Source organism: Nesoenas mayeri (assembly GCF_963082525.1).
Source record: "Nesoenas mayeri genome assembly, chromosome: 6".
NCBI classification, from domain to species: domain Eukaryota; kingdom Metazoa; phylum Chordata; class Aves; order Columbiformes; family Columbidae; genus Nesoenas; species Nesoenas mayeri.
This window is the reverse complement of record NC_137545.1, coordinates 9,095,005-9,117,946: the sequence shown is the minus strand read 5'-3', so window position 1 is coordinate 9,117,946 and position 22,942 is coordinate 9,095,005. Positions and strand designations below refer to the sequence as shown.

At 43.1% G+C, this 22,942-nt stretch overlaps 1 protein-coding gene across 1 annotated transcript in view; it reads right to left on the bottom strand.

Moving 5' to 3' along the window:
* HDAC4 (histone deacetylase 4) overlaps window positions 1-22,942 on the bottom strand; it is a 227,995-nt gene that overhangs the window by 63,818 nt on the left and 141,235 nt on the right. The window contains 4 exon segments of the mRNA XM_080347184.1: window positions 825-941; window positions 5,448-5,560; window positions 8,480-8,611; window positions 20,917-21,038. Coding sequence (XP_080203310.1) covers window positions 825-941; window positions 5,448-5,560; window positions 8,480-8,611; window positions 20,917-21,038 — 484 coding nt within the window.

Below are 22,942 nucleotides of genomic sequence, written 5' to 3'. Positions count from 1 at the left end.
GGAAGGGACCTCAAAAGCTCATCCAGTCCAATCCCCCCGCCAGAGCAGGAACACCCAGATGAGGTTACACAGGAAGGTGTCCAGGCGGGTTGGAATGTCTGCAGAGTAGGAGACTCCACAACCCCCCTGGGCAGCCTGTTCCAGGCTCTGGCACCCTCATTGAGAAGAAGTTTCTTCTCATACTTAAGTGAAACCTCTTGTGTTCCAGTTTGAACCCATTACCCCTTCTCTTTCCATTGGTTGTCACCGAGAAGAGCCTGGCTCCATCCTCCTGACGCTCACCCTTTATATATTTGTAAACATTAATAAGGTCACCCCTCAGTCTCCTCTTGTCCAGCTCCAGAGCCCCAGCTCCCTCAGCCTTTCCTCACACGGGAGATGCTCCACTCCCTTCAGCATCTTTGTTGCCCTGCGCTGGACTCTCTCCAGCAGTTCCCTGTCCTGCTGGAACTGAGGAGACCAGAACTGGACACAATATTCCAGGTGTGGTCTCCCCAGGGCAGAGCAGAGGGGCAGGAGAACCTCTGTGACCTACTAACCACCCCTCTTCTAATCCACCCCAGGTACCATTGGCTTCCTGGCCACAAGGGCACAGTGCTGGCTCATGGTCATCCTGCTGTCCACCAGGGCCCTCAGGTCCCTTTCCCCTACACTGCTCTCTAATAGGTCATTCCCCAGCTTATCCCGGAACCTGGGGTTGTTCCTGCCCAGATGACAGACTCTACACTTGCCCTTGTCATATTTCATTCAATTTTTCCCCACCCAACTCTCCAGCCTGTCCAGGTCTCTGGATGGCAGCACAGGCTGCATCCCCCATCACTTACGCTGGAAGGGCCAGTTGCAGGTAGTCCTAGCGTGATGTTGGGCAAAGACGGAGACGTGTAGAGCGGAAGCTGCGTTACCGAGCCCTCGCGATTCACAAGTCTGTGAGCCAGGCTGGTCTGCAAACAAAATCAAGGACATTGTCCTGGTGAGAGAGCAGCCACAGATCAAACCAAAGACGCAGCACACTTGCTGTGAAGACACACCAGAAACGTACAGAGTGCGTAACTTCGCTGCTGATGTTAGAAACATCGAACGGGCAAGCTAAGCTGTGCTTCAGATCCAGCCTAAATAGGCACAGGCCAGGTGCTTGCCCTGAATGCTGCGGCTGTGTCCGCACAGAGGTGATGAGACCAGGATAACCAACACAGGAACGATCTCGCTCTGCAGCTGACACCAGCATGACTGCCCCACACAGAGACCTTTCCCAGTCTATTTGATCTTCCTGGGAGACCAGGGACGGTCCCTGCGTCGCCACCGGCACTCCACTTCATGCAGTGCCACCGCCAAAACCTTTTGCAATGAACATTTAACAGCTTACTTGTCCATCTCGAGTACGTGCCCTTTTTTAAACTAAAACAGATTACTTAAAAAAAAAATGGCATTACAATTGCTGTTGTTCTCTTCAGCAAATCACAGACAATTTATGCTATTTGCCAGTGTGCTTTAACTTAAATCAGACTTCAAAATTTCATCAAAAAGCCTTAAAGTTGCATTTATGTAGCTATTTCCTCATTTTCAGGGTGAAATGCGAGATTTACTGAATTATCTTATGGCCATTTAAAGCAGGAGCACTTAAGTAAAAATATCTTTAATTTCAAAACAAGGTTGAACTGATATATGTGCTAGAAAACCCATTATAAAAAATTGGATTATTTTAAAATGCCTGATTTTCCTGTTAGGAAACAAGCGTTCTGATCACCTTGAATTCTCTGCCAGTGATTCTACAACTTAAATAGAGTTTAGTTTTCAAAAAGACATTTTATAGAATTTCTACTGTTTAACTCGGGTGTTATTGTGAAAAAATGGATTATGATTAACTTAATATTACACTATGGAACAACCTATATTGATGTAACAGAGATCTGAAGAACGGCTTTACATAATTTAGACCTAAACTCATAGTCCTGTAAGTCAATGAGATTTTGCAGGTTATTCCCTTGGTTACAGGGCTGGAACAGCCCTGGATAATAAAATCCTACTTTTCTCCCTCAAAGCCTCTAAGGCGAAACTTAAAAAAAGAACTAATAGTGAAAACCAAACATTTTTAATAAACAATCTTCAAAAGCAATCCTATGTCACCGGTACCAGACGCTGGGCTGCCTTTTCTAATGGATTCTTCAATGCGCCACTAACTCTCCAGTCATTTTCCCAGTGTCCAACTTAGTCTAAATTCCTGACGTTCAGCAAAATTTCATCTGCAGAGTGAATTTTTTCTTACTTCTTTTCGCCTTCTTGTGCTTTCATTAATGTCATTCAAGCTCATTGAAAATATATATTAGAGAACAGTTCTCCCGTAGAAAGAGTAAATCTGCTTTTAAGACCTCGGTTTACAATTTGCTGCCGCAAAGGAGGAAATTTGTAGGGAGCGTTTTGCTGTTGAGCGGTACCTGGTAAAGGACATGAGATTGTACGTACCCACACACCACTTCTTCCAAGTAATTTGGAGCACTACTAGCAATTTTGCTTTAATTTAAATTACATAATGTTAGCATGCCACATTGAGAATACGATAGTTATTGCCAGTAGAGTAATGAAATATTTTACTGTTATCATAAATGGAACAAAACTACATCCATTTTCTCTTTGAACAATCAATACTCTATAGTTGTGCCTCAAACTATCTCCTGGGGATTTGTTTTAAAAACAGAGAAGCAGCAGCTTGACGCTATCAGCATATAGTATTAAGAGCATTATAATCACTTTAAACATATAGATCCCATCTACGGGTTGGTACACACAACGTTTTTTGAATTGCACAGAACAATTTCAGCATGTACAATTTTCGTCTGTAGTCAAGTACTTTTTATACTCTTGTATCAACTGCAATGGCAATAAATATCATGTACTTTTCAGAGACGGAAAAACCTTTAGATTTAAAAAAACAGCATTTAAAAATAGATATTGTCTATTTTAAAAAGCAGCAGAGAGCTGCAGTCTTTCCACACTGAAGGCAGGCACTGAAACTTAATGAATTCAGATACCATCTTCCAATGTATCTGAAATGGTTTAGAGGTGACCTAGCAAACTAAGAAGCAAAGAGACATATTTCTCATTTAAAGTAAAATATGAAGGTAGGATGAAACACAAAGTTGACAACATTATTTGTTCACAAGTGTTTAAATATTTCTAAATATTTAGAAATGGGAACATGATAAAGCCTGGTAAACAGGTATTAAAGAAATCTCCAACACTTGGGCTACCAGGTAATATGACTTCTACTGAAGAAGATCTTAAAGAAACCAAAACCCTACCTTGAACAGTTATTTTTTACCAAATGAACCTCTACAAACAAATGGATCGGCCAGTACTATACAGCATGAAATGCTGGAACAAAGTGCAGAGTTATTTTTCCCCCAAAACCAATGCAAAGGACTAGGACATTTTGCTAAGCCATTCAAGTACGCCTGAAATGCTGGGAGGAGAACAGTTTGTGCAACAGGTTATCAATGTTCTGTTTGCCATCACACAGTGATTTATGTTTCATTCTGCTCTGTGATGGCAATGAGCCAATATACTTAGCACAGTACTGGGCAGTTTTAAAATTGGAACTGCACAATCACTTGTATGTAGTATTTTTCCTATTTTCCAAAAATTATAAAAAGGTGAGAAGAAGGTTAGACATTATTTTCATGGAAATGCAAACTAGATTTTTTGTTGTTACCCCCTTTTGTTTGGAGATGGTGCATCTAACGTTGTTCTTTTAACCATTCTGGATGAACGTGCTTCTTTCCTAGGGCATCGCTGTGAATTGCCCACTGCAGTACAGTTGGAAAAGAGGCAAAGACAACTCCCAGGGAAAAGCTTTGACAGTACAGGGATTTTTCCCCAAATTGTCTCAGCCCAAGTTACAAAATCGCTGCATTACAAGCAGCTTATGAAAAGAGTTCTTCTTATATTCTGTGTCCATTTTATTAGGTATTGGTGGTCTAGCCACAGGTGATTAGCTCAAATTATTTAGCTGAAAAATAAAATGGTTAAGGAGAGTACTACAGCTTCCCATTCACCTGCACGAGCTAACACTGACTTGTGGGAAGCCGTCTGCTCTGTTTATATCACAATAACCTGTCAAATCCTCTAGTTTTTCCATGAGCGGTAAGCGAGGATTTTCAGTTCGCTAAGTATAGACAGGACTGACAGCTCATGGATCAGCAAAACCGGTATCGCAGCGCTTGTCCCCCATGGGGCTGACACAAATGGACCCAAAATGTGCCCTCGGCTCAGCTGGTCTTCAGTGCTGAAAACCCAATAAATGACCCTGTACATAAGAGACCTTTTCCCAGCTCTGCTCCAAGAGCCACGTCTCTTTGCAGCAGCTTCAGCTGCCAGTGCCAAGTGAAGACTCCACCTTACACCATCTTAATCTTTACCATAATTGCCTGAATCTTGTAAGGTCTGCAGAAGACTATAGTAGATGGAGACGTGTGTTGGAATGGGAGAGGGTGGAGTAGAGGCATATTCCCCATATTAAATGCTGTTTCACTACATTAGAAACAAAAATAAAGTGAAAATCTTTACAAAACTAGAAAGCAATAAGGGCTTACATTTATACCATCAGAAGCCCTTTTCAATTCTAAATGACAATTTGGGGAGAACAAGCCCAGGCCTGTTTTAACAGTCCTGATGTTAAGACAGACACCACATTCATGGGGAGAACAGCTAATGGTAAGCGGGATAAAAAGAAATGCCCCAGGAACATTACACAACCACACTGGTTTTCTACATGCGAGGTTTATAGTGGGAGTCAGTTAACATGGCACACACCCCAAAATCTGCCCTTAGAAAAAGGTGGGCGTCAGTAACCCTGGACACGGGAGCTGCTGTGCTGAGCCAAACCCCAGTTTACCCAGCCCAACACCCTGCCCTTGACACCCATGGCAGATGCCTCAAGTGATGGTGAAAGCTCATAAGCTTATAAACTAGCAAATGGCATCAGGCACCAACCCTTCAAATCCCTAAGTGGAGAGGAAAAGGTTAAACTGGCTCCTTTTAATCCAGTTCTCATTTGGTCATATTTAGACTAACCTACTGTGCAGAACAAATTCATCCTATATACGATATATGAGAACAGATTACCCAAATTTTAAAATACGTGCATTTGACCAGGAAACTATCTTCAAGCTTTACCTTGCTAATCACTTTATTTTTACTCTCTCCTCACAACAAAACCACTACAAGTTACCACAAGCAGCTTGTGAGCTGGCTCAAACTAGATTTAATAAACAGATAACACATCCTGTCAGCCCAGATTGAGAGGTAATTCCCAAAGTCCTTTCCAAGTCACGATCTGGGCTTTTTTCCTTTAGTGTGTTGTGCGCCAGTTTGTGAGCCTAAATTCCTAAAACTCTGCAAAAACTGATTAGAAACCCAAGTATTAAAAATCAGAGTGAGGAAGGGCTCTGTACCTCCGCTTGAATACTCGTGACTGATCCTGCAATTCCATTCTCGGCGCTTATGTTATTGGAGCTGTTGTTTGGAGAGCTGGGACCAGATCCAGGAGCACTGTTGCATGCAGAGTCTAAAAACACATCCAAAACCAACTTTTAGCGTTACAAACAATCTCCGCGATGGTATTTAGAGAGATAACAACCCCTTGAGAATTTTGTTTTGCAGGAAAGCAATCCTCCTCCTCCCCATTGTCCCCCCTAAATCTTCCCAGGGCTCTTAAATAACTAACAAACACTTTCAAATGGTCCGTCCAAGTACCTACTTACCATATTTATGTCTTCTCCTCAAGGGGATTTCTCTTATAGTGTATTAATAGCTTTAAATATGATTGGAAGATAATAAAAGACATGGAAGGCTTGAAGAGGCCAAACTGGAAGACTGTCCTGCTTCATTTTTCCAGAAGTCCTTCTCTCACCCTCTTTAGCCTATAACCCTAACAACACCCTCTCGCCACCTATTGCATCAGACTCCACGCTGGAACAACCAGAGAACAATCTCAGCGCTGACATTTTCCCATGCAGGCTTCTGGTGCATCTGGATTGACTGGAAATACGCCGCCAGCACTGAGCCCTCACGCTGATCGTCTATGAGAGCTGACCTCTGCTTTCTTCCAAAAAAGCACCGAGATGTTCCAGTGCGAGCGAGCGGCCACGTGTGATGTCCTTGTCCTCATCACTTGGGAAGTGGCCACACTGTGCTGGGTCCTCCAAGAAACACGACCTGTCTTGAGCTGCCCTTCACACAGCACAACAGCTCCCAAAAAGCACCTGGGGACCGACTGACGTGGATGATATTTTGCCAGGATGGCAAATTAAATCATTTTAAGACATTTAAAAGCTATCTGAGTGACGTGGGATGGGACAGACAATTGGCCGTGGTCATAGCTGAGCACATTTTACAAAAATCAGGCAAAACTCTACATGGTCCAAAACAGTAAATCTGTTTCAAATCACTGCTTTTTTTTTTGTAAGTCTTCTTCACTCAGGGAGTAAATCACTTTCTCATTGGAAAGACCCAAGGCAGAGTTAATCCCCCCAAATAATTCTGTTATCACCTGACCGCTCAGCAAATCCTCTCAGCTTTGTATATTTTATCAAGATGTTCCCTATGAACTCACTAACCAGAACCACAGAGGAGACCAGCCTGAAATCAAAGCCCTTCCATTAATGATACAGAAATAACAACAAACAGAAAGAGTGCATGAAATTGCAACAGGCAGAAAACTTTCCTCGGAAGATTTCTCACCTGGTATATGGTACAGCTTCCAGTGTTTCTCCTTTTATTTTAGAAAGTAAATAACATTGAAACTTTTCCTCCTCCCCAAGAACAGGATTTGCCCAATGCCTGAAGAATCTCCCAGTGGCTGCAATGGTTCAAGCTGCAGCAGTCTCATAATTGCTCTAGGATGCCCCAGGAGAAATAAAAGCCAATTGGTACAGTTTGGAGGATTTTTAAAGATAATTTCTTTTGTGGCATTTTTCTGTACATACTACTCTGCTATTTTGAGCCTTGCAAATACTCCAAAGCAGCAAAGAGATTATTTGATTTTTTTAAGAAGGAAGCTTTGTTGCTGTGCATTTGGGGAGGCATCTCCCTATCAGGAAACTCAGCACCAAATACCACCCAGCTGAGCACCTAACAACTAACTTCTCCATGGAAAACAACCTTGGAGAGCCTAGGTGTTTTGAAAAAAATATTCTGATTGCATGGAAAATATGTGCTTTTTCTGGCATCATGTCATTAAATGCAACATATTAGATCTCATGCATACTACCTAGACAGAGGAAAAGTACCTGGCACATTCAAACTGTGACTCTGTGAAGATGTATACTTCAAGGATTAAATGCAACTTGTGTTCCCTGAAGGGAGGCTTCTTTCAAATTTTCCATTCAAAAACCCTCTCTTACTGTAACAAGTCAGATATTTTTCTAGCCAGGCTCCAGGTTGGCTTCTTGAACCAGGTCCATGCTCAGTGAGAAGCCAGAGCTTTCACTGACATTTCTGAAGGCATTACTGGGACCAAACAGCCAGTCATTAGGGCTTGATTTATCCCAAAAGCTGCGTGTCATAAAGCAACATCTGAGGAGTGAAGGCAATTCACTCAATAGCTGTTGAATTAATCTACTCCCTCTGCAAACAGAGAGGCTCTGACACAGAGTGGTGCACAGCTGCCCCAAAACCACCCAGCTCTCTAAAGGGAGCTCATTTTGAGTTGGTTTGAATGATGATAACATGCCTTAAAAGTGAGACAGGTCTGGAAAAGCTGTCATGTAGCGGTACTTACACAGAGGCATCCCTAGATGGTGCTAAGAATTAACTTTACGGTAATCTATACAATCTGCTTTATTCTGATCCATGCTTAGAAACTCTACTCCCAGAAGAATACTATTTTTCAACAAGAAACTGTCAAATAAGTAGTCAGAAATACCAGCTACATACATATATATATATATATATATATATATACATAAATGCCTTACATGTTTTAAAACTTTGCCATAATTACTTAACAAGGAGCTATGGCAGCCTGCCCAAAGCCTAAACCAAACAGGGGTTGTAAAGCATTTACTGCTGGAGGACGACAGCCATGAATTATAGCCTCCCCATGGATATTAATAGGATCACCTTTGAGAAACTTTATTTCTCAACAACCTGTTGCTGAAGATCATAGAAATGCTTGAGAAAAACAAGCAAACAACCAGTACTGTGGTGGCATATCTACACCTGTCTATGCAAGTCTTAAACCACAAGAAAGCTCATTGAGTCGGTAATGCTGTTTCAATAGACGGGTACCCAAGGGACCAATGCTGATGCCAACCTGCACCACCCACTGCTGAACTCTGCCAACTTCACCCAGGCTTTGCCAACATTGAGGGGCACAGGAGAGATCCAGACTGCACAATGAGCCGGATGAAGGAGTTCATTTTGAAAAGGGACATCTCATTGAGTTCGTCATTGCCAGCACAGATGTGTCGCTTACCCGACATACCTGTGACATCCAGCGGGCGCTTCTTAAGAGCAGTAACCACCGGACCATCTTTTCTGCGCAGGAGGGGGCTGCTCCGTCTTTCAGCAACTTTTTGCTTTAGTCTGGATCGTAACTTCAGGTTGGGTTCAGATGCTGAACAGAAAAAGGAAATGGAAACAGTGTTTTGGTGAATATTATTTCAGTAGTTTTTTAGTCAACAGAAGGGCTGGGTTGCAGTTCAGTATTTGCAGAAGCCTAAACAAAATTAGTCATTTAATACCATATATTTGGAACAAAGACTCCTTAATATAATGAACAGGTCCTGGCCTATGTGACATCTGAATTCACTGGCAACGAAAGTCAACAGCATTTTAATTGTAAAATAATAATCATCCTGCAATGTCTTCTCTCACGTGAAGACACAGACTTACAATCTGCTGTGAAGTATTGGGACTAGGGCAGAGAGCACCAGTCTCATTCCCTGCTTTCCCACCTCCACCCAAACTTGCTTCCAAACCGGTGGTTAAACCTATCTTACGGGATCGAAAAAAATCAATCCAGGAATTGGTGAGACAGCCGAGATGGTGCCATTTGGTCAGCATGGAGCATCACCATGGGGTTGAGACGCTATCTGCGATGTGTTGTTCAAACGGGCAGCTCCACACCCTTGGAGTCATCCGACCCCAGGGGAGGGGGAAAGAAACTATGAAAATCCAACCCCACAGTGAACACAGGTCAATGTTTTCCTGCTGGTTCACCTCCCTGAAGCAACTCACCTTGGAGTCAGATGAGCCTGTGTCAACTCAAGAGAAAAAGCACGAGAGTGTGGCTACGGTCAAAGCCAATGCCAGGGAGGAGAAGGTTTGTTTATTTGGGGCGCAACTTACTTACATCATCACAGCCACAAGGTTAGACCATATCTAAAACCACATCAAATACTTGGCAAATTCAGCGCTGCCAAGGGGAGGTGCACATCTATTTCCTGAGACCACAGTCTGACTTGCTCTGTATACATCACACCTTTGAGAGACTCTCTTTAAAACTGCTGCTGTACCCAAACATTGAGACTTAATTTCTCCAGAAGCCAAAGCAGAGCTCCTGCGAACCCCTGATGCCTCTGGGTTGATGACAGCTGGCAACACCGAACACGTTTGCACGGCACAGCTTATCAAGTTTTTATACAGGTAATGAAGCCTTAAGTCAAGATTCCTCCTGCAAGATGATTTTCTCTGCAAACTTTCTCATCTCTTGAGTATACATGAAATATCTGCTTTGGCGCTTGAGGGCTCCTGACAGTTATGAGATTTGTGAACTGGCCCAATATTTTCCCTTCTTCAACCTCTTAACATCTCTGCAGCTTAATCCCTTTGAACCAGCAAATCCTGGGCTCTTACCATTAACTACCGATACACTCGGCTCCCTACACTCCAGGGCCAATAATCTGCATTTCTTTAGAAGCATTAAAATAGGGTTTACAAACTGATTTGAATTAACTTTGTCTGGCTACAGATACATTTCCCTACAGCTGGCTTTGACCACTGGGTCATGTAGAAGATCAAGCCCAACAATGTTAATTGCAGGGCTCAAAAATCAGAAGGCTGATGAATTCAAGATCAAATGCTTCAAGTTAAGCCATCAAAACAGTTCTTTGATGAAACTTTTGTGAGAAAAAAAGATCTTTTCATGAATGTTTTGGACAGAAAAATGCCAGCAAGAGATAAAGGGAGCACTAAAAAAATGTGTCAGACTCCTCAAGATGATGATTAAAATGCAGTATGAAGTGCACTATAGCAAAGGAGGAATCATCTTATAGGGCATTTGCGTATAAAATGTCAGGGGATTGAATGCAAATCTGTCATTTGCTCGCAGGGCAGTATTAGAAGAGTGGACTAGTTATAATACAAGCAGCTCCAACCGGCTACTTTATAAAGTTCTCTTCAAAACAGAAGTTGACTTAACTATTTTAAAAGTAGCCTCTGGGTATGTGAACATTCGGTACCTCATCCCACATTCTTTGATTCACAGCTTAAATTTGTTTCAAATATTGAGTAACTGTCTAGATGCTCCGGTCAAGACTTCAAAGAACAAATGGGAACATGTCACAGCTAGATGCCGATACATCCATTTTAGATACATTTGCACTGCCAACCGGCAAATAAAATATAAGCCTATGCCACAGCTGTTGAAAGGATCTGTCTTCTGACTAAGAAAAACATGACAATAAAAACTGTACTTCAGCGCAAATTTTATTCATATGCAATTTATACCCTGCATGGTGTTCATCTGAAGTATGTTTTCTGCTGGGAGCAGACAAGTAATTGCATGGCTTTCAAATACAGCGAACAAATTGGTTAGAAACACCTTAAAAATAAGCAGGGAAACAAAAGATCTGGGGTTACAGATTACCCAACACTATGAGATACATCTCATGTGTAAAGCCACAATAAAAACATCCTTCCATGTAACGGGAAGGGAAAGAACATAGAAAATTACAGCCTTAAAAGAGAAAACACCTCGAGAATAAGTTATGGTGAAAGTAGCATATAATAATTTCTCAGATAAAACTATTCTTAGGCAAAACTATTCTGCATATTTCTCCTTCACATCCTTGCCTGGAGGATCAAGGTTTGAAACACCAAAAGTCTGTTTAAAGAACTACATTTCTTTAGTTCACTCTGATTTTGTTCTATTTATTCCCTAGATATAATCCCAAATCTAACACGTCTTCTCGAGAGCATAATACCTACATGCATTTAATTAGGTGCTATATAGACCAAAGTAGGTGAATTAACATTCAGCACAGGCAACACAGAACAGTCTCAAATTCAAAAAAAATTACATATAGCATATTTTATAATAAAAGATGTAGCTGTCAACAGAAGCATTTCCAAAACTCAAAACAATAATTAAAGCTTATCCAGATGGTTTTAAAACTACTATATAACAAAAAATATTGTTAAACCGAAGAGAGAATAAACCCAAGAGAACTAAAGACTAAATTACAAAACTTACTGGTCTTCTACATCTTAAGGTGAAGTATTTGAAACAAACGCTGTGAAGCTATCAACAAATCAGTTTGATTCTTGTTTAGCAAACAAATGAAGCTCATGCCCAAGTGTGAGTCAGCTTCCACAAAGCCAGTGGGATTTCTTATGCTGTGACATACTTTATTTGGCCTATAATAAGGATTTATACAAAGAATATTTTGTTTTCCTCCAAGTAAATTAATAACTAGAACATAAGCCAAAAGCTTCCCTAGTTTTCACAGGCTCAAACCCAAGTTACCCCTCTTGTACGTCATTTATTACAGCAGGACCCATGTAATCCAATTCTTCAACATTTATGTCATTCTCATTGTTTTCTTCCTAGAATTGCATCCACTAAGCTGCTGAACTAATCTGACATTAAGTCTATGCAAGTCAAAAAACACAAAGTCCTGGGCAGAGTTTGCCCCGTTCCCATTACCCATCCACATTCACGAAAAAAAGCGCAAACAATGCACCATGAAAACCCCAATCCCAATCCATGCACATCTTAATTTTAAAGTCTGGGGACTGAGAAAAAAGGCTGTTACTCCTTTTTTATTAATTTTAAGCTACATACTAAAGCCTCAGCCAGCAGGCAAAGGCCAACACAACTACCTTGTCTCTCTTCTGATGTCCAGGTCACCCCATAAGGACACATGGGAGAGGGAAAGAGAGAGCTGTCTGAAAACAGCCTTTTGCACAACTCAAAATTTTAATGAATTATATTTTGCTTAAGCTGGAGACACTGCAGGTTCTGCAATTGAGCATTTACTCCCCACACTGCGGCTTCTAGATTGTGACCTATGTAGTCAGGAGGACCTGGTGAAGCTGGACATGGCAAAGTTCCCCTACGGTCAAACAGAAAGATTGAAAATTGTTTCACATTTATCCCTCTGAAGCCTAAGCAAGTCGAAGTTCTTGATTTTCAATATTGTAGGCATCAGCATAGGGGAGGAGAAGAAGAACAGCGGCCCAAAAAGTAACCAGTTGAGACAGGTACCACAGGGCAAAAGTGGCAGCAGAAAATTCCCAAACTAGAAAGCAAAACAAGAATAAAAGCAGAACATCCTGCTCTTCTGCAGAAACGAAATGGTTTTTATGATCTTGGTACCATGTTGGATGGCATCACCTGAAATAATATGTCTAGGAACATGTGTACATGACAAGAAAGGGACATATAAAGATATCTGCTGGATTTTCCTCCTTTTCTCCTAACTGTGTTGGCATGAGCACTGTGTAAGAGCTCTGTAGAAGGGCTATTTACGGAAGACCGAACCCTTCAAATGAAAACTTAGTAAAGGCCAATATTTGGTGCTTTTCATGCTGAAGTTTAGTAGTCACAGCATCTCAGCAGTAGAAAGAGGGCTTTAGCACCCATTAAACTGGGCACACAATATCGACGCTTTTTACATCTTCACTATCATTTGCTTGCCTGACTATAAAACCACACAAAATCACAGCGTGACGGAGCACACAAAGGTTTCCGCTGTGAAAAGCCAAAGCTGGACTAGAAAAACAAACACGTGGAAATGCTGCATCTCGTCTCCGTCTTTCCCTTTCCAAAGCCTAAATAAAGACAGCAGCTTTGCACAGTTCAAAGTATTATCTGAAAGATAAGAGACATGCGGAAGGGGATAAGGAATAGAAAAGAGAAAATGAGGTCCTACAAACAAGTTTCTCCAATGAAGTGCTTAAAAGAGCACAGAGCTCTGCAGAAGGTAGGAAAAAACATGTAATTTCCATATAGCAACTAAAAAGCTGCAGTACCAGCTGCCAGAATCCCAGGGCAAGGAGCAGCTACAAAATCAGGGAGACTAGTGAGTCACCCACAGTGGCCACAACTTTTGGTGACAATCTCCTTACATTAGAATGAGCTTTTCCCCAAAAAACCCTACAGGCATTTTAAACTCAAGAACTGCACTGATTTCTACCGAAATATAACTTGTTAATATACGAAAGGTCAACGTGGGTCGGAACACGCATGGTGGTGTCCGTTCCATCCTTTGTCAGAGTCTCATGGACCAATCAAGCACTTGTTTCTGTACCTAGAAACCTTCCTGCCATGGCCCTGATGATCAAGTCTATGCCCTGCCCTGCCAGCCTGGGGCAGTCTGCCCTTTTTCCCTCCTCCTTGCCCTGTCCCACAAGCATCTCCTGTCCCCTTGACTGTCTTTGGGCTGCTCCTATGGGAAGAAGCGACCATCATTCCTTCCAGCCTCCTCCTGTCCTAGATGCTCTTCCAAGGAACTGTATAAGAGTTAATAAACCAAATAAATCAACCTCACGCTGTCACACACAGCTGCAAACCGTTGAGAGCTGGAAGAAGGGAAACAGTGCACTGAGAAGGCAGCAGGACACAGCTCAAGTGATGCACTGTTTCCTTAGAGCTCAGCTGTTGCATTTCAGTTTGGAGAAATCACTTCAAGTTACTACCCTGGATGATGTTCAAGTGGTGCTCGTGGCTGTCCCGCAGAGGACAGGCACACACTTGTCATGCTCTCCTAGCTCAGACTTGATGCTAGTTTCTGCTAGATGCAATGGCCCAAATGCCAAGTGTCTCAGTTCTGGCCAGAACAAACCTGGGCATGTATATATAGAGACATATATAGATCAATATATATACACACACATGAAACCGTGCACACTCCTGTCAGTCTCTGTGAAATAGAGCTGAGAGGACAAAGAAGGCGAAAGGTGGGTTCACTGAACAATTGAGGGGCAGGCCCCTGCTCCCCAAAGGTGGCACTAAACCAGAAGACTTCATTTAATCTTCTATGGAAGAGGTTCCCCCTTCGATGTACCATTGACAGCACTTCTCGAGAAGCACTTTGATGGGAAGTGCCAGCTTTTCCCCCATGGATCCCCACTCTCATGCCAGAAGTGTATGAGCTTTATCAGATCTCTGAGCAAGGAAAAGGGGTGCACCCCCTTTTTGCTTCCCCAGCACCAGAGAGGAGCATTCACAGACCATGGCTCACAAATGCCGGCTGTGTTCACAGCCACTGCTTGTGCCAAAGAAAAACGAGGGAGCAAAGAATCCCCTAGTGTGCATTTAGACCTGGTTGTCAGAAGAAATGGAGGAACTAAAGCAAGCATTTGCTAGTCCTCCATCTTCACTTCGGTTTGTTGCTGCTCTCTGAAATTTCAAAGGGCTGCTCTGAAGAGCTATTCCACAACATCACAGTAATAAAGTAATTTTTATCTTTAACAAGTTATTTTTGGATTAGAGAGACTGCTGTCCTCCCCTCGGAGCACGAAAGGGTATTTATAACAATCAGGACTTCTCGGTGGGGGCAGCGGCCCATTTCAGCAGCCGCGCGGGGAAGCTGGACCTCCAACCACGTCAGCTGGAAGGACAACGTGAGTGGGAGAGTAAAGATGCTCTCGAACTTGAGTGACACTCCATGTCGTACAAAGCTCAAAGATTTTCTCTAGATTATACTCCCACATTACATCGGGGTTTCAGCCTACTCTATTTTCCTCTAAACAACCTTTGTCACAAAACAAACCACTTAAAAACATTCCAATAATCAGAGCCAGTTCCGAGAGGTATTATGCCTTTCTTGACAAATGCAGCATTTTAATTATTGACAAATCCTTTCATTTTCCCTTTCCTTTATTTTAAACACAACAAGTTCTGAACAATTTCGCCTGCTTAGCTGCAAATAATAGTCAAACAACAACTTGTGCTTCTGCAACATGGCAAGGAAACCAACAAAATCATGGGATGCTGGATGCTTCCCTCCCTCGGGCTCCTCTCTTTTGTGTGTAAAAGGAAGAGTATTAGCAAACAGGAGATGGCTACTGCAGCCTCGGTCTATCTCACCGTCACCCATTTAAGTGCAAGCTGAGGCTTAGAAATCATCACTCCAAAGCTGCTCATGCTTGATTCAGCCAGAAGAATGACATCGACCTTTTCTGTTTGTTTTAGGAGGCTGGTGGGCTGGAAGCTCAAACGGTTGCCAGGACTATCAGCATGAGTGACGTGTTTGTCAGATTCCTTCTGCAGCAGGTCCCAAAATGCTGGCAAAACTCAGGAAAACCACTGGTCAGAGCAGGCCTCCAAGTGGCAGATGGGCTGGACTCTGCCTGTTTGTACCCCATACGGGCAGGTACGAGGAGACATCTCCTCTTCCTTGCATTCCTTTACTCCTTGAGGGAAGTCACTGCAGCAAAGAGGCGCAAAAGCCATGAACTAATGATGCTGAGCAAAAACCTTCTCCTTGGACCTCTCCTGCCAGTTCTTAGCTGTGTGGGCTGTGAATGTTGAGGACGGCTTTTTTTGCTTCCACTACCACAAGCCTTAAGACACAGTACTTGACCTATAACCAGTTCTCCTTCTGTTATGACTTGTGCAGAAGGCAAGAGATATTGCTGGGATGGGAGCTTTTCAAGGATACTTGTTCTTCCCTGGTCCCCAGAGAAAAGGAGCTGAAAGAGGGGTCTGTGACACCTTCTGCTTGTCATTTCTCCCCAAGTACATACCACACGCACGCACACACTCATTTACTATCTAGGCAGGAAATTCAGAGACAGATACTTGCCAAAGATGTCTTTGTAAGCTCCCAGTCTGGCACTCAGCTCAGTCTAGCTTTGGAAATAGTGGAAACTCACACCCTGAGATGCTATCCCACAGCTCTGCAGCGAAAACATATTTGGGACCACAGGAATCCTTCGTCTCCTTAAAATCTTCATGCCCATCAACATCCTTCTCATCTTCACTTCCTCAGTGCAGCCGACTGTGATAATGGAGGGAAAGGACAAGGCAGGACCCAGAGCCTCAGTGACAATTCGCCAAGGAGCCCCAGGAATCGAGCCAAAGACACCAAAAAACTCCCGTCCACATCGCTCTTGATGGATGCAGGAGGCCTTCTTGTGCGCAACAAACCACAGCGGTTTGGGAAACGCCAGAGGGTCGAGAAGCACAAGAAAAAAAAAGGACAGAATGAAACAACGGTGCATTTTTTGTAACATCGGCTTTGTCAAAAATCCCTCCTCTGTGAGGAAAAAGGTTTAAAGACCAGCAGCCAGCCCAGGGCAGAAGAACTAAGCAGCAGAAAAGGCACAGATCCTCCTGCGTGGGCACAAGGAGGGTCAAAGGAGAGCAGCTGTCTGGGGAAAGGTTTGTTTTATTCAAGAACAGGAGTAAGACCACGAAGAGATCCAAGCCTGCTTCACATCCCACACAGGTCCTACAGACGCAGCCATTTTTACACTTACGACTTTGGAGAACGCCTTTTACGAGTATTTCAAAAGAAACGAGCTGGTTTTTTCTCGCTTTGGGGTCAGGTTTAAACATAGATAAAGGGAAATTCTTCTAGTTCATGCATCCTAGCGAGCTCAATGTGTGTTGGCCAGGCGAGTTTAGCAGGTGCCGAGTTTGGCAGAACCTCCTGATTTTAATGACAAGTAATTGAAATGCTGTGGCTTTCATTAGAAATCCTGATTAGCTGTCAAGTCCCAATGAACATGAGGAATCTTTACCCTACCTATTATGCAGGAGCAAGTGGGAAAGCTACTGTCTGGCAGGACATGCTCCAGCCCTGCACAGGATGTACAAAAAAAACCCAAACCCCCATAAAAACCCTACATAAGCAAGAGGAAAAGCGTGTTAAAAAGTTAAAAAAATTCTCTTTTTACAAATCTCAATGATGGTGGTTGTGCCAGCTTTCTCATTACGTGCCTCTTTTAATATGCCCACTGCTCCAATTCCACAAAGCAGAGACCACCATGAACAACCGTTTTCCTGGGGAGAAAATGAGGACATCATATTCCTTAGAAAGGCAAAACTGAAGAGTTATGTTAAAAATAACTTCAGCAGCTCCAAGAAAGCTGTTGACAAACAACTCCTGGGGTTATCAAAACAGGCTACAAAAGGCTGCCCCAACTCGGCCTCTAAAATCACTCTGAAATGGTTCTCCAGAGATTTTCTTAGAGGGTTCCAATACAGAACATAATGAAGCTTCACTAAATTTGGAAGACACTGATCTTGATCTAAGGGGCAGAAAAGGTCACTTATATTTTCCTCTCTCAACAGCTGTCAACAAAATGTGTACATTAAAGGAAAAATATTTATAATATAGGAAACTATAAAAAAGGGGAAATAAAAATTTTTGTGTTACTACAGGTATTTAAAAGCAAAAGCGTGAGCAGCACCAAGCAAATTGTTCTCAATTCAGTTAAAAAAAGGGAGAACCCCAAAGTGTTTAGATAGAGGGAAGCAAGTGAAACACATCCCCCAGCCAGTCTAAAAACATGATTCAGGCATTCAGTAACTGCACCAACCCGCAGTCTGACAGGAAAACAACTTCATGCAGAAACCAAGCAGCCAAGAAACTGGAACATAACTCAGTAAAACAAATCATGTCGGGTAGGATTTCAGGGGACAGGATGCATTAGGAGCGCGTTGCAAGCGCGGACTGTTTCCCATGCTAAACATTTTCAAGCACTCTGCAAACATTATTCACACACACGTCTCCTTCTAACCAAAGTGAGCGTGGCCGGTTCACCACGTCTCTCTCGTAATATTCACACTCGAGTTTTCGATTAGCAAGTTATCTCCTAGTGTGCACAGAGGGAGAACCTGTTACCACAGCACGATGCTTTAAGTAAGAGTAAAGAAAGGCAGTACTTTTAAAATCAAGTCCAATGACATATTTATTCTTCCTAGAAATTTCTCAACACGCAGGACAAGCTGCGAGCTCTTAAAATGCACCCTAGGAAAAAAGAATCGTTCAAACTGCATTCCTGAGGCGCCCTAAGTCACCCTGCCCCTGATGATGATGTTGGTCACATTCCAGCCCTGGTAATCAGAACTATATTGTGATGGACTCTGTTATTTAAACTGCAAATGTTTAATCAAATTTAATAAAACTGGACTACACAATATGGTGGTTTTAAATTACAAACACAAAGCCAGGGTTTCGCCTGGTGCCAAAAATCTGAAAAGCTCACTCGTAATAAAGAACTTTATTTAGGATGGGCTCCAACCTTCCCTGTCTTTTGTTTACACCAGACTGTTCAGAAGCCTTTCTTCTCCAAGCAACTTAACATTCTTGGCAATGGGATTTCTGCAGGATATCGCTATGCCAGAGCCTGACGTGCCTTTGCATTGAAAGGAAAACAAAACAACAGCAAAAAAAAGTCTTTCCTGAACCTGGCAAGTGAACTTGTATGTATCACAGACCAGTTCCCAAAAGATTAACTCTGGTGCCCAACAAGAACAAGCATCAGCGTTCTGGAAAAACAAAATCAGCTCAACATCTTCCTGTTTTAAAGCAACGATTTTGGGTGCTTCCATTTTTAATAATGTGATTAGATACATTTATCATCCTTAATTCGCCCTGTCTGACAGGGCTTTTGTTCAGCCAGAGTCTTATTGAGAGCTCGGTGTGGGAAGCAGCCAAGGGGCGAGATGTGCAGACTCTTTCCTTCTCCTGCAGAAACCCCCTTCTGTAACATGGGGAGCAAGAAGGGCAACCGATCCTCAAACTCAATCTGACAAGTAGAGTCCTCTGAAGTGATGAGCAAGGGAGGTTGTGGAGCGTGTCAAAGCCCATTTACGCTGCGGCGGTGCTAACACAGCAGAAATGGATCACCTGGTTTCAAAAGGTATAGGAAAGAGCTAAAAATCTCTTGGAATCACACGGCACACAGGTCCTGAGTGACAGGTACGATGCCAAGGGACTTGGAAACGCTGCCATTGCCCAGACAAGCCTGAAAGTCTTCGGCACTGGAGAAGCAAACTGCAGCAAAGGCTGCTAGCAGCCCAGCCTGCGTTCTTCTCCCATGCAGACATCTACACCAAGCACATCTTTGCGTTTTGCCAGCTTTAGAGCTGAAGGAAATCTGCTTTGAGGGCAGCCCTCCACCAGCACTCACCTTTTCTATGAAAGACCACGTCCTGAAGGCCAGACAGCATCACCTCAGCTGTCCTGGGACAGTGACAGTGCAGCAGCATCTACCACACCTAATGGGCTATTCCGTCTTTCATTATCTAGAGACAGAAGATTAGAGAATGCCCCACGCTTCAGCAAATCCAGTTTTCTAAGCTCCGCTTTAGGAGTCCTCCAGAAAGGAAACAGTTAAAACTATACCAACCAAAGGTACAGGGTGCACCCAGGAAAAAACCCGTAACCTGGAATTTGATTTCTTATGCAGCTGAAGCGTTCAGCACTTTCCAGCCAGCCCACCGTGCCTGGGGAGGGGTAAGACAGACTCAGCAGATAGGAATCCATCCACAGATCTGCCCAGGTGCTATGGTCCACAAAGAGAAGTTCCCAAAACTATCTTTCGGTGAACAGAACTGGGAGGCACGAAGCACACAGCAAGAGTGTGGAGGTGTATTTTTCTCTCATCAGATGGTAAAAGGAGAAAAAAAACCAATAAGTTTACAAAGGTAATGAGAACTTTGCTAAACCATTCACTGTACCCAAGGCCTGCTCTACTTCTATCAGGAGAAGAACTGACATGAGAACACTTACAGCCCTCCCAGAAGGAAAAGGACGGGCTGCCAGCTCTTGCGAACTGTTTTAGGGCAGCTCATCTAAGCAAAGACGGTAGTAAACCCATAGGGAGATTTGGTTAGAACACCTTATCACAGGGATGTCACACTTTTTGAGTACCAGTGCTCATCCCTCCACATCTGAACATCCACAAAGCATACCTAAAAACTAGCTCAGCAGCACCTGCAGAAGGTCTGAAGTTCGATCACACTTCTGGCTTCCCTCTTACATCCAATCCATCTTTTTAGAGAAGCTTTTTCCTATTCTAAAGCGACTTCCAACACGCAGCACTGTCTGCACCATCCACGCGAGCAGCATTGGTCCCCAAATCAGGACAAGCTCATTGAGGTTCAGCTGCTCCCTGAACGAAGCAGTCGAGGATCAGGAGCTGGCCAGGTTAGAAGCTGAGGCTGTGTTGGCTTAGGCATGCGATATGGAGCTGAGGACCGCAGCCAACCCAAACAACCTGGTTTACATAATATATACTTGAGAAATAACTGACCTGCTTAGCCACCATGCAGGGAAAAACCTAACTGAGAAATAACTGTCTAGGTGTGAAGCAAAACCCTTGCAGGAAGTCCCGACGCTTTGACTGGCAGAAACATATTTGTTTAAGTATAAACTTGTATATAAAATGCAAATCCCAGAAGAAATGAACTTTTCTTGGTACTTTTCTCACTCAGCAAAACATACTTTGACTTCAGACACCCAGATCTCTGTATTAGCTTTGACTTTGTGAAAACATCTCACACACAACTCTGTCTCCTGCCTGGAGCTTTGCAAGTCCGCACAGCCTAAGCAACGCCAGCCCCCCTTGAACACTGCGTGTACAGATGAACGGAGAGCAGGATGGAGTGGATGCTTGTTATATACATCACCTCGTGAAATACAGCATTTTGGTAACAAAGAAAAGGAACGTGAGCGTCACCTGTTTTTCTGAGTGGGAAGTCGTCTTTGGAATCGTACATCCCCAGTACAGGGTGATTGTAGGTGCCGGATACGCCACTTTGGGGAGGGGAGCTCTGGTCCAGAGAGCTGTGCTGTGTCTTCCTGCACAGAGGGAAAGAGAAAGAGAAGGGAGAAGCTTTACACTAGTGACAGACAAAGGGAACGAGTGCAGCTTCACCTCGTCTGCTACCTTAGCGGGGAACAGTGCAATGAGAAAGGTCTTGGTACTGGCTTTCTCCTTCTAGGCACTCATGCAAAAAAAGACACTAAAATCTAAACTAAACATACACTTAAACTTTCAGTATAAGAATTGCCTATTGAGCATGGCTCAACTCATTAAGTTATTTAACCATAAGTATAATTTTAAGCACGTACGTGGGCTGGATTGGGTAAGTCATATCCCTGAAGCTAAGCACGGGTGTCATTACTCCCCACAGCCGTAGCACAAATGAACAATTTCCCTCCACTGAATAAAACCCAGACATAGCAGACAGAGTCTAAGGATGAAATAAAACTGAAGGATGAGCACGTTAGGTGCCGCACATTTAAACTGACTAACAGCAGCCATGCTGCGCAGGTGGTCTCCTGCCTTTTGCTTCGCTGCCTCCTGACCCAAGTACAGAGCAGAGATACGGCCAAAGTCCTCAACACCTTTCCAAATTAACTTCTCGAAGCCGATAATTTATAGCTTTGTTTGAGCAGGCTGCTGGAAGTAAATTACAGTCTGTTTGCTAAGGATATTAAATAATGAATGAGTTTTCTAAGCCTCCTACCAGTTTGCTGGCTGCATCTTTCCTACTTAATGACTTGTGCTCAGCTTCGCTGTTTCTCAGGAGCTCTCCCAACCCCGACGAGAACAGACTTGGGGAAGGTTCCAGACTCTGCACATTTGCAGAGCAGCTACATCAACAGAATGACTGATTTAGCCATGCAGGTGACAGCCGTGACGCTAACAAACAATCTCACCTTTTCAGTTTAAATGAACATAATTCAAACTCTGGATTACTTCTATGGGACAACAGAAATTGAACACTTTGTCAAAAGAAGTGAAGATTTGAAATTTTACATTGCCTAATAACTAGGCATTATTGGAGACTTTGGTTAAAAAATATTCTCCTACAAAAGGTTCTTAAAGGAACCAAAATGAGCCATTCCCAGTTGAAAATTACACCAATTCATCCAATTCCTTGAGCAGTACATTTTGAAAGCTCAAATCAGAAGTAGGCTGTTTGGCGAGATACACAACATCAATTCCACTGCAAGATACATCATTCAAAAAATAAGGCTAATGAAACATCAGAAAAATGCATCAAATTTTCCACATGATTTTGCTACAAAAAATCTCTGAAAAGTTTATTTGAACATCAAAATTTTCTATACCCACAGCTCTTATCAAGCAGTATGATTCACCGTGGTTTCCTAATCCTCCCCCCTTTATATTCCAAATTTCTCCGCACACAACAGGCAGAATGATTTTTCAGGTTCTTACGCAGTTGTATTTTTCATTAGCCTTCTCGCACACCGTGTACTCTTTTACATTCGCACCAATAAATGCCCACATGCACGCAAAGTTTAATCATCACCTGAAATCAAAACAGAACCAAACTGAAAAATATTTGAAGCCCTCCCGAAAACAGAAGCCGCTTTCTCTGCCGGCATCTGCTCGCACCATGGGAAGGCAGCACAGAGAGATGTTTCACAGCCAGGACCCTGCAAGTCAAGAGCCCTCAAACCCACCACGTCATACAATGACATTTTTTGCTCTTGCCTATAGAAGCAATAGGCTTTTTTTTTTTTAAATCGTGACCTAAGCTGCACAATCATGAGCATTGAAGCTATTTTCATCGCTTTGTCAGGGAACGCGCAGGAACTCAAAGGGCCTGTTTAGATGTGCTTCGGGGTTGCTGAATGACAGATATTTAACTCTGCAAACAGGAATACATTATATTGCTCGAGGACCGGGGTCCGACACCCTACGCTGCTTCGGGCGAAATGCACTAGTCTGC